This window comes from Teleopsis dalmanni, chromosome 1, assembly GCF_002237135.1.
Source record: "Teleopsis dalmanni isolate 2A chromosome 1, ASM223713v2, whole genome shotgun sequence".
Taxonomy (NCBI): Eukaryota; Metazoa; Arthropoda; class Insecta; order Diptera; family Diopsidae; genus Teleopsis; species Teleopsis dalmanni.
Window position 1 is genome coordinate 174,513,185 of NC_051846.1, and position 13,031 is coordinate 174,526,215.

The 13,031-nt window shown below is 27.5% G+C and overlaps 1 protein-coding gene across 2 annotated transcripts in view; it reads right to left on the minus strand.

Annotated features, from left to right (window-relative positions):
- Nucleotides 1-3,129: 3,129 nt before the first annotated feature.
- Nucleotides 3,130-13,031, minus strand: part of LOC119670277 (histone deacetylase 4) — a 28,239-nt gene continuing 18,337 nt past the window's right edge. The window contains exons 4-15 of one of the 2 annotated variants that reach the window (XM_038080475.1): nucleotides 12,574-12,681; nucleotides 9,759-9,920; nucleotides 9,628-9,698; nucleotides 9,428-9,558; nucleotides 8,468-8,626; nucleotides 7,176-7,903; nucleotides 6,300-6,611; nucleotides 5,373-6,233; nucleotides 5,193-5,312; nucleotides 4,695-5,129; nucleotides 4,367-4,491; nucleotides 3,130-3,369 (exon numbers count right to left, since the gene is read on the minus strand). In XM_038080475.1, the coding sequence (XP_037936403.1) occupies nucleotides 3,315-3,369; nucleotides 4,367-4,491; nucleotides 4,695-5,129; nucleotides 5,193-5,312; nucleotides 5,373-6,233; nucleotides 6,300-6,611; nucleotides 7,176-7,903; nucleotides 8,468-8,626; nucleotides 9,428-9,558; nucleotides 9,628-9,698; nucleotides 9,759-9,920; nucleotides 12,574-12,681 (3,267 nt within the window). In that variant the 3' untranslated portion in view covers nucleotides 3,130-3,314. The remainder of the gene's footprint in view (nucleotides 3,370-4,366; nucleotides 4,492-4,694; nucleotides 5,130-5,192; nucleotides 5,313-5,372; nucleotides 6,234-6,299; nucleotides 6,612-7,175; nucleotides 7,904-8,467; nucleotides 8,627-9,427; nucleotides 9,559-9,627; nucleotides 9,699-9,758; nucleotides 9,921-12,573; nucleotides 12,682-13,031) is intronic. The other variant, XM_038080477.1, reaches the window with a different exon arrangement.

Sequence of the window (13,031 nt, forward strand, 5' to 3'; positions counted from 1 at the left end):
TTGCAAAGAAACAAAAAAAAAAAACTTACAATTTTAAGTTAAATGTTTTCGCATCATTCGTCGTCAAATAAAATTATTTATTACTTTACCATATGAGACATATAAAGACATAACATAATATAAACTGTATTTTTATATATTTTAAGAGATTCGGCAAATGATTTGACTGAATATTAACTATGTTTAGCATAAAAATAAAATGAACTGTAAAACAATATAATTAGATTTTTAAATTATGAAGTATGTATAAGATTTTGTTAATCAATATTTGCCATATATCTTTTAATGTGAATTGTGCATTAAAAAAAAGTAATAAAGTCAGTCACTATTTTATATACCATTTTTATTAATTTGTTAATAGAGTTTCATTTAAATATTTTAATATTTAACTAAGTAAAGGTCTGAAAAATCAAATTTTTGCAACGATTTTGATAAAATATTAAATTAAGATAAAACAAAAACATCTAAATGAAAATATATTAGATAAACTATAAAATTTGTTTTATAATATAGCAGTATCACTAATAAATCACCAATTTAGTTTAAAACTGATTATTGTAAATTTTTTGTTTTTGTAAGTGGAAAGAATAAAAAATAAAAAAATATTTAAATATAAAAAAAAATAATAATTGAAACCAAAACTATATAAAAATATAATATGCAAACTCTTTGACTAAAGTGATTTGAATTTTTTTTTATATATTTTCCAATTAAAAATATCTGTTAAAGAAAAAGAAAAACAAAAACAATTTACATTATCAAAATTTTATAACATATGTCAATACACTTTTATTAAGAAACCATTGTACACCCTGAGATGCACTAACATTTTTCTATATAAAATTTTTTTATGACCAATGTATTTGTGTGGAGAATGTGCATTTATATGAAATGTATAAACGGTATGCTGAGTAAGAAATATATATATATAAATATATTATTTTTTTAATTTATTAAGTGTTTCTTTGTATCAAAACATTTAAATATATATATATTGTATACAATATTAAAGCCAACAGTGTATTTTATGTGTATACTCTTTTGAATCCTGAATTTAATTTTATTAGATTCAATATAATATATTTTCTTTAAAAGAGCTTTGTAATTCCCTGTAGAGTAACTTCATTCTCTTCGTAAACATGTAAAAGTTTAGTTTTTTTATTAACATACATACATTTTAAAAAATTTTGTACAACAACTACCAACGACCATCAACCATTGAACCATTAATAATATAAATTTTTTTATTTAACAATTAGCATAATTTGAAGTTTTAAGTTTAAGGGAGATTCACAGTATAACTTGAGCGCAATAAAAAAATTCTAATACTTAAAACTATCCAAATCATCACATTTTTAATATAATGAATTAGTTTAGTTAGTTTTTAATTTATTTTCAAAGCATTTGTTTTGAATTATATTTGTATATAATTTTTTGGTGCCGAAAAGACGCGTTTAAATAGTTTTTATTACATTTTTAACATTTGTTATTTAGTTAATTCCTTAATAGTAAAATTTTTTGGTTTAAATATAATTTTATTAGTTCTTTTAAAAATTTTTTTAAGTTACAGCACTTTTTTTAAAACTGCAATTTTCAAAATTTCATTAGTAATTTATGATTTATAATAATTGCTTAATAACTACTATAGAGTCAATTTTCTGCCTAATAATAAACTGTAACTAATAAAAATCAAATTAATCATTAATATTCATGATATTCGGTTCAATACTATTAATTATTTTGTTATCAACTATGTTAGTTGACACAGATTATGACTCTTGAAAAAATGAATTTTATATTTAATAAATAGTGTATATAAGCCGGTTTAAAACAAGCTTCGATAAGAGAAAACAACTTTATATAATGATTCGCATTCTTCATTGTATATATGCCTATTTTTGTAATGTCATTATTCAGAACTGTAAGTTAATATAAAAATATTTCTGATAATACATATAATAAAAACGACTGTGTGCAAACATATTTAAAGGTACGTATATGCGCTTATGGTTTCAAGAATATTTACGTTAAAATTTTGAAGATACAAGATATTTTCTTTATGCTTTTATGCACCTGGATTTTTACAACGAAGAACACTTTATATATCATCCATATATATAAAGTGTTATTTGTAAAGTGTAAATCATAGTATTGAAATGAAAACTATAATAAGAATAAGTAACAATATTTATTGTCTCAATGTGAACAGTGTTTGATTCTTTATTTGTGATATTTTAAGAATTGGTAGTAGTTTGTGCCATTATAATATTAGCAATATTTGCATAATAACAAAAAAAAAATGAAAATTTTTAATTTTCAAAAACAACAACAATGCATTTTCGACATCGATTTTGACTTAACTGTTCGAAGGAATATGTAAAAAATTAATAATCGTTGTGCTGGCAAATTTCGTTTCAAAACAAAATAAGTTACAAATTTAACGTATATATTAAATATTTAATAATCTCTTATATTTTATTTAATTTGCATACATAATATATATGTAATGACTAACAAATATAAACATTATACAATAGCAAACAATATTAGCTAATTTTAATTTTTTTATTTATTCTCTATATTCAATTAAATTGAATAATATAACAAAAACAATTAAAAATATATATTAAAATGCAGGTATAAATTGGTGGCACAGCCACATCATCTTTCATGATTACATTTATTGTTTCATGCTATTTCGATAACATAATGCATCCATCATTGTTAATTGCTGCAATTAATGGTGCATATGAAAATTTACAACATATTTTAAACATATATTTTTAAATTTAAATTTAATAGACATACATATATAGACAAAGTGATCAAATCATTGTTGACAAAAATATTTTATAATTATATTTTATAAATTATTTACATACAAATTTTCTTACAAAGATTTTAATTTTAAAAATGTTCACATTTACAGCTAAATAGTTTCACACAGATAATTGAGTTACTAAACACATAAATGCTATGTAAACAACTAAAACACAATGTATGTAGTTTTATTTAATTTAGTATGTGATATAGTAAAAATATAAAGTGAATCTTTGATTCACTACTAATCTACAAATTAAAATATAATTCAACTATAATTTTTATTTTTTATATATATATTTATGGGGTTATATACCAAATACAAAAAAATTTGCACTTTGCATTGCATTGCACATTGCATTTACAAAAAGTAATTATATATATATATATATTTATATAATATATATTTTTCACATATATATATTTTTTTATAATAAAAACTTATCAAGTTCCGAAGTTTTGAAACTGAGTTGTTTCCATGCTGGCATATCACATTACTTAACTTCATCCTGGTCCATAGGTTCTTCTGAGTTATCACGTGAGAGTGTTCTATAATAAATAAAAATTAGTAGTATTATTTAGTTAGTTCTTGTTACTACTCATAATTCTAAAATTTGTCATACATAACATAATATAAATGGTACATGAAAACTTAGGTTTATATATAGACATTTTTTAGAATACTTTTTGTCCTAATTAAGTTTTAGAATATATATATATGTCTGTTAATTCTAATTTTTTAATTGAATATTTAAATTTGTAAAGCACATATATTTTACAACACACACTAAAAATTAAGGTTGGAAACATAAATATAAAGATTGGACATAATGTCGCTAAAATCTACAATCCATATAAACTTTTTATATGTTTATATGTTTTTACTTTGAATGAGGGAGTCGTGCCTATTAGCGCTCTTCGTATGCTGACCATTGCGGTCCTTTTAAGGATCCTTCCGATCTGCGTATGGACACGGCAGTTCGTGCTATCACAACAGACTATTATTTAAGCTAAATTGGACTATAGTGAAAAGGCAATCACACAAACCTAACCTTGACTGTATTGGAGATTTCGTATTAGGGTTACTCAATTTATGATGTCTTCTTGATTAATAGTGTTTTTAAATTAGTTTTGCAATAATATCTATTGAATTTTTTAGTATTTATTATTGTAAAAAATCTCGATAATCTCACATTTAATGTTCAAAATCACAGTAGAATTAACTTAGAAAGCAGTGATTGTCTTTGCAATATTAGCTGTGATAAATCTGAAATTTTTAATAATGATATGAAAATATTTTAATTATATTCAAAAAAATTCATTGGGTGATCGTATTGTTGTCTCACATATTTTCTTCACATAAATCGATGGTTTATGTATTAATAAAATAAATAATAAATGGTCCTCAATACTTATTTTAGATCACAGAAAAAAATGAATGCAGTATCTAAATTATTATTCGTTTCAATCACAATTTGTTTCTGTTTGTGAAATTGAATTTGTATTTAATAAGTAAAAGGAAAAGTTTATTGAAAGCTTATTCTACCTATGCATTGAAAGTCCTGCCATTGCTGTTACCGTTGCTGACTCATCATGTTCGATCTTAAGCACCTCAATTGCAGACATACCAACAGTATCTGAGAGTCTGCGCACACAGGGCCAATGTTGTAGCTTTAAATAAATAGAAAAAAATTAATAGAATAGTAATTATCTATTACAAAATATTTTAAAGCTAACAAGAAGGTTGTAGAATTTTTCAAAACAAAATCATTTATATAATTCATATTCATATTGTTAAATGATCTAATATTTTTTTTACTCTAAGATAATATTATTTAACCTTCTGTTTGTATTGTTTAAGTTATAAATTTTACCTGTATTGCAATCGTTTTTTGTAGAGTATCGATGGCATTCTGGCATGGTCGTCTATTTAACTCACTTTCAACTATTGGAATGAGTGGATCACCCAGTAATGCACGTACACATTCCTGTGCCGAATCACAAATTGCAGGTAAATCATAACCACCTTCAAGTGCTAATACAACTTTTCCATTAGCCAATTGCATAAGTTCACGTGTCATAAAGCCAAAACATGCTGGTGATACTAAATAACCACCTAATGGTGCTGGATGACCCGCTGCAGCATCAAATCCTGCTGAGACAAGAACAATATCCGGATTGAAATATTTTGCTATTGGCATTACAACTGTGCGGAATGCAGCAATGTATTCGGCATCGCCTAAAGGTGGATTTAGTGCACCGGACCAAGATATGTTGACATTAAATCCCAAACCAGAGCCAGTACCACACTAAAAACAAAATAAAAAATATAATTAATATGTGTTCCATGTAATAAAAAAAAAAAAATATACTTCAGTGGGACCACCAGTTCCAGGAAAGAAATTTCCATCATCATGTCTATGAATAGATAGGTATAAAACGTCAGGGTTATCATAAAATGCTTGTTGTGTGCCATTGCCATGATGTACATCCTAAAAAATTAAATACATTTTAATTAATAATTTTTAAATTTATAAATTTAATTTTTTTACCCAATCAACTATTAAAATTCGTTTCATATCAGGCATTTTTTGTCGTAATAATTTCGCTGCAATCGCTATTGAATTAAAAAAACAAAATCCCATCGCCAAATTGGCTTCAGCATGATGCCCTGGTGGACGTACTACAGCAAAACCATTTTTAATATCACCCTTAGCTGTTTTGAAAACTAAATCAATCACACAACCAGCAGCCATTCGAGCAGCAGACGCTGTATTTTGTTCATTCCAAGTTGTGTCTAAATCAACACCAACACCACCACACGATAAACGTACAAAACTTACGGATGGAATACTTTCAAGTTTTTGTCGACTTAGTTGACATTGATTTGAACCAAAAAGCAGAGAATGTGCTTCGGTATGTACTGTTTGCAATTCTTCTTGCGTTGCTTTTCGTGATCGTAATCGATCACATCGTTTTGCTAAATCAGTTTCATTTAATCGGGCCCAAACGCTTTGTAAACGACCACTGTGCTCTGGATGTAATGAGTTATTGCCACATATGCAAGCATGCTTTAACATGAGATTATCATAGGCTAAACCCGTAGTAATTTTGTGCGAAGGCAGTCCATGTGGACTTTTTAAACTTAATGCGGTATTTGTGGATTGTGCTCCTATAGTAGGAATAGACATACACATACTTGATGTGTTGGAGTACTCAAGCATATGGCGTTTATGTGGTAAAGTGAGATTAACTGGAGGAATATGATCAGCAGAAGATGATGTTGCAATTGGTGTAGGATGCTGTCCGGTATCTGGAATTTGACTTAAACCGTGTGGACCTAAATGTACTAAAGGACTGGATAAGGTACGGGAAAGTGGACGTATGAGTCCTCTTGCCACAGCATCGTCAATCTAGAAATTAATTTCAAAATGATATATATTATTAGACATATATATATGTTAATATAATAATTATACCTGAAGATTTTGCTTATACAATAGTTCTCGTTGCTGTTGTAAATAGTCCTGATCTCTGATTTTACTGGGTTTATGGGGGGTGCATGCAATAATTGGCGCTGCAGTTGCTTCTGGTAAATTTTGTGAGGTACTCGTGACGACAGTACTTGTTAAAACTGTCTTTGGAGGTTTCTTTTTATCCGTCAAGTCAATTACTTCAGCAGAATCATCTTCTTCTTTAAGCAGAGGTTCGCGTACAGCGCCACTTCTAATCAAAACTGTTTGTCGTATCTTTTGATTAAGCAAGAGATGCTCATAAGCTTGGCGCTCAGCCTTAAGGAGACAGAAATATTTATTAAGTAATAATAAATAAATAAATAAAAAGTTACACATATAATTATACAATAAACTATTAAATAATTATATTTAAATAAAAAACAAATATTTTATTAAAAACCAATATAATTTTAAAAAACTGTCACGATTTCATCTGTCAGGTGACGCGATTTGGCAGCGGATTTTAAATATATTTCCTAATTTTTTCTACTACGTTATATGTCGATATAACTAAGTTCTGAAAGTAATGGAAAAATTTTCGCTATATGACATATGTAGTCTTATTGTCACTATATTCAATACATATGGCTTACTATTTTAAAGTCTAATATCTCAAAAACTAAGCTTCTTTAAATTTATCAAAATCCGTTCATAAATTCCATTATCCCCGGGTATCAAAGTTTTCGCAAATAATGCAATAAAAACTGAATCATATACGGGATATTAAAATATTTGACAAATAAATGTAATTGGTTCATTTATTTATTTCTTTACAAAAGCATACAAAATAAACTTAATACTTTTTATATATAAAATTTTTTCAATATTCATTTTACTTACATCACTGTTTTCGTAATGAGTTTGTGATATATTAATTTGGCCGGTACTTGTTAGCATTGGATGGCCTAGTGGAAGAGGTGCTGATTGAGTTCGCCCCAGTGGTCGATGGCCTTGTTTGTTCAAATGGGCTTGGGCAACTTGTGCATCAGTTATTGGTTGCCCGTAAATTTGTTGACTTACTCCTGTTGGAATAACATAACTACCGCCTACATTAGCCATTTGGATAAGTGAAGCATTTGAAGAAGCAGCATGAGCTTGTGGTGGTACGTCGCTTATAATTGAAGCTTGAGATGAAGATGTTGATGTAGCAGAAGCAGAGCGTACAACTGGTGATGATGGTAGTGGTACAACACTATTGCCAGCATTAGGTGGTACCATCGATGTAGGAGGCGGCGGCGGTGGAGGTTGACGTCCATATGTCACTGCTAAAGGATTATAATATGTTTGCATATTAGCATTTCGCAACGCTGCCAGCATAGCAAGATTAGCTGCATTCGCGGGAACATTCGGTAAATGTGGACGGCCAAGCGAAATATTTGGCATAGAAGGTGAACTAAAGAGTGATAAGTCATTGATACTACTTCTTTGACCTGGATGATAATGACTACCCTCTTCATTCTCTTCTTGTATAGGTGCACTTGTCGGCGAGCCTCTGCTTCCAACTACACTCGCTGATAAACTAGATGATGGTGGAGAATTAGGACCTGAATCAGGTGTACTATTGCAGTCTATATAAAAAAAAGTTTAAAAAAAACATTAAGTAAATTTCAACATTAACAAAAATTTATAGCAAGCAAGATATGAAGATGCCTTGGCGATGGACGTCTCCATTTTGAGTCGGGTTTAGTGAATTAATACAAAGAATGGCATTAAGCATTTCACATATCGTACACAATTGTGGAAATTATTTTAGTTAGTGCAACAATAAATAAAAAATGAAATACACATTTTTTTATGCCAAGCTTATACAAAGTTTCATATATAGCTCTAGTTAATATATATTATTTTTTATCTCTCTCAATCGTAGTTAATAGGGTCAATAAGAGGACAAAGGGTCAATTCCATTCTTCGTTGATTACTTTAAAATATTGAAAGGCTATTTTAAATAACAATAAATTTTATTTAATTTGAATAGTGTTTAATGCGTAATCTATTTGTATTAACTTGCTTCCGATCTCAAAGTATATTGTTTGCATACTGTTCATAACAATGGCGCTGATGAATACGCGATCAGTACGATAACGTTTGTATATATGTCAATCATTCAATGTGATAATGATACGTATACGTACTTGATAAAACAGAATTTTGCTTTTGTTGCCTCCGTTGTGCAGCTTGCAATATGCGCTCGTGGCGCTCTTGTCGTCGTACTCCAGCTGGACCACTAATTCTTGCCTTACGCTCGATGACACTCTGTTTTAACCGTATCTTCAGCAAATTTGGTTCGGATGCTGTGTGTGAATATTAGCAATGTTTATTGTCAATATTTATTTTTTTTTTCTTATGTGTAAAGTCGGTTCAAAATATCAAACTTTTTAGATAAAATAGATAAAATAAAATTTTTAATTGGGACTGCAAAGTTAACTTCTAACTTTGTTTTAAATTAAGATATAATTTGAATATATCGTAAAGTGGATTAAAAGAATTTTTTTTAAAATTATAACTTTAATTATTACAAATTACTATAGCTAAATATATATATATATTAAAACTATTTTCATTGAATTTACGCTAGATATCAAACATTTAAAATATTATTTCAATATTATACCGTAGCATGGTAATGCGTTTTTTCTAAATATGGTTTCATCGTTATTATATCGTATGTAGTATTATTAGTTTAAAAAAAAATAACATTTTAGTTAAGATAACAACATTAAACGACGTTCTTTATATCGTTAGCGTACTGCAAAAACACACTAAATCATTTTTACACTAAATTACGGTATCTTTTTTTTCTACGCTATTAACTGGTAAGACTGGTATAACCTAGCAAATTCCAAATGAAACTTAGAGTAAAAAAGCTACTTAGTGACGTGAACATGAGTTCTTGTTTGACTTAGAAGGTTCTTGCAGTAAACCGAACATGATATGTGTGTAAAGGGATTCTCGTGTTTGTTTAAAAAATTTATAAATAAAATATATTATTTTTACTAACATCATGCAAAAGCGCATAAACATTTTTCGATTTGTTACATTATGGTTAAGGAACAAACACGTGTAAAAACTCATAATTGATGGATGAAACTTACCTGTTTTACGCAATGGAAAATCTGATTCATATTTCAAAAGCGATGACGGAGGTTGAGGTATTTTGTATGGATGAGCACTTGCTACAGCACCTGCTGGTAAAGATTCGCCTGAAGAACTTTTAACAACACCCCTAAATATATAATAATATAATTAATTAATTTAATTTATATCGTTTTGTGTTTTTCAACTTATAACTTACCTATTCCTATATGGTGAAGTTGTTGACATGCCATTAGAAGAAACTCCTTGTTTACGATTCAAAATAAAACACTTTTATGGAAAAATAAATTAATGAATTGTATTGTAAAATTTTCTGTAATAATTTCTTACATTAAGTATTTGTTTCACTTCAGGACTGGCATTTGCACTACAGTTCTCCTTACGTTTTATAACTTCACGTTCCCGCCGCTCCCTTTGTTGTTGTTCTTCCACTGCAGTTGCAAGTCTCTGTTCTCGTAATTCATGGAAAGCGCCATGTGTATTCACCGCATACTAGATAAGGTAATTAAAATAATTTTGATCTATTATTTTGTAAGTTCAACCACAAAATTTTAATAGCTTATACTACGTTTCGGCGATTATTGAGTTATCATAATAAATTGAAATCTTACTATTGTTCGAAATATGAGTTCACGCTGATCGAATTATTATAATAAATGAAAACATAATTAAACGTTTGTTCCAAATTTTAATCTAATATATAATCCTATAAGATCTTTCACAAAGCGGTTTGGTCTACTTAGCTCAATAAACTCATTGAACACGTTCAATTTAAAATTTATTACAATAATTAATAACAACAATTAATAATACAATTAATTGTAATAAATTGAGTATTATGAATGGGTTGCAACAACAACAGCATTGTTTTGTCTATAATTTAAATTATAATAAAATGTTCATTTATTATAATAAAAGCTTTTGCTTGTAATGAAGGTGCCATTATTTATTAATATATATACATATATTTCAAACAGAATCAAAATATTAATCTTTATGAAAAATATTTATTTGATTATAATATATGCTGGTATATTGACTCACAAGTTTTAATTCGATAACAGACTTTATTAAGAACTATGTTAGAAATTATTAATTTAAATCTTTTCAAAAATAATACTACTTATTTTAGTATGAGATAAATTTTATATTGATTACAAGTGAGAGATATAACACTACATCTTTATAGGTCAGAACTTTATTTTGGACGTCAAGTAGAGATAGATATATTAAAAAACAGAGTAATTAAATCAATAGCAAATATTGTGCTAAGGAAGTCAATGCTTAGATAAAGTTTCTTGATCAAATCTAACAAATGTGGGGGGTATATATTTTTTAATATTATTTTAGAGTTCAAAAATTTATTTGAATTTTTGATCAGTTGCATTATAAACTATATTTTTATAATATTAGATGTGACGTTATAATGTTTTCTTTTCCAACTACACACACCTTCCTGATGCTAGAGCAAATAAGAAAACAACTAAATTGGCAATTAACTCTAACTATATTCTGTTATATTTTAGATTTCAGCTAACAAAAGCTGATTAAAAAATTTAAATTATGTAGTTTTAAATTTTCAATAACTATTATGAAAAGGATATCAGGGTTTCAATCTGGAACTTAACCGAAAAAAAGAAAACGATACTTTTGTCGGAGCGAAAACCGAAACTGAAATAAAAAAATAATCGATTTACCGATAAAGAAATAGTGCTTTATATCGGTTCAGCATAGTATAGTTGGTAACTACTTATTTAAATGTATTTCTCTTCAGTTGTTAAAACGGTCATGAATGACAGCTACAAACTCAAAAATAATTTTTATGTATAAACTATGTCCGTTTTTTTTGTTGAACAACTTTGTTCACTATGCTTTTTCGATAGAATAACAGAATTACTTCAATTATGACAAATAATTAATTTATAACACAAATACTTAATATTAACTCGGAACTTAACTGAAAATCGAAAACAGCGATACTTTTGTCGGAGCGAAAATCGTAACTGCATTGATATAGTGTTTTTCAATTTGTACTGCAATAATGTGGATTATAGTATACCGCAATCTATGATATAACGCGATATATAAATTATAGATATATATCTTATGACATCTCTGATTAGAGCTTCCTAAGTTAAAGTTTGCTAAAATAAAGTCCATTACTAAATAAAATAATAACCTCTGATTTAAGATTTCAGAGACCTTATTTGGTTTAATGAATCCAAAAAGAAGATAATAAAACTGTTTTCTAAAAACTACAGGATACCAGCGGATGAAAAGGATGAATTATAAAATATTTTATAATAACGTCTGCCAGTTCTGTAAACATTCATTACTCTTTAAACGTATTTAGAAAGTTGGAGTTAACAAAAATGTATGCAGTTAGTGAGCGCTTAACATGAGTTCAAATTAAATTGAATCCAGAAACTTGTTGGCATTTTTTTTATGGATCCGATTGAGTATCGGTGCTTAATTTTTTTTATCTATTTTTTTTCAATGTTTCTAATTACGGATGCAGTTTATTAAGTGAATATTCCATAGAAAAGCTAAGGTTCTAGAAAATGAGTTTAAGCATTCAGTTGTGCAAGCTTATCAATAATTTAATTAACGGGGAATATCTACTGAATAGATAGCCAAATATTATTATGTTCGTAATACTTATGAGATATGAGATTTTTGCAACTTCATAACAGCTTAAAATTAATACAAATTTACATAAAACATGAAACCAAAATTGATAGTCTATAATTATATGCAAAATTAAACTTTATCATTTGTTTATGGCTGTTAATTAAGCTAACGTACTTTTCTATTATGCTGTCACATAACATTTTTAGTAAATTAATAAGAACACATTCTGCTTTGATGGAAAATTAATTTTAAAAGTCTACTATACCTATAGGTCTATCTAATGGTCACCTAATTATGTGAGAAACAAGTCACAACACAAAACAATTCTGTGTACATACGAAACTAATTCTTTAAGTTTAATAAGCACTATATAAGCTTATTCCATCGGTTTATGAAGCAGCCGATATCCCGGGTCTATTGCCCCGGAACTATTCGTCTTTTCAGACGACCATTCGTTACAACTGGGTTACGATTATTCAATAGTTAAATTAAATAACTAGAATGAATCCTTTACCTGAAACTTATGTTCCAACTGGAGTTTATGCTGCAGCTCAAGTTGTTTTGTTTGTTCTTGAAATGTATGTAACAGCATTTGTTTTTGTAACTCTTGCTCCTTTTTTAACTGAAATTAATTTAAAAAAAAATAAGTAAAATTAGTTGGGTTTTTTTGCAGATTATGGTTTCTACAATTTCAAAAGAAATATTAATATAATATTCCGAAAAATTCAGAAAAAATTCAAATTTTTATCAATTCTAAATATAAATTTGCATAATATATATAATATATATGTATTTGTAGGTATGTACATTTCTAAAATACGTTTCCATGACCTTAAGTCTAATACACTGCTTTTTAGTGTTGTTTAAGACTTTTATGTAAACTTTTTTATTTATATATATATTTTTTTAAATATATACATATGTTTATAAAAAGAAACTTTTCTTTGATTTACACATCACACTTTCCTTACT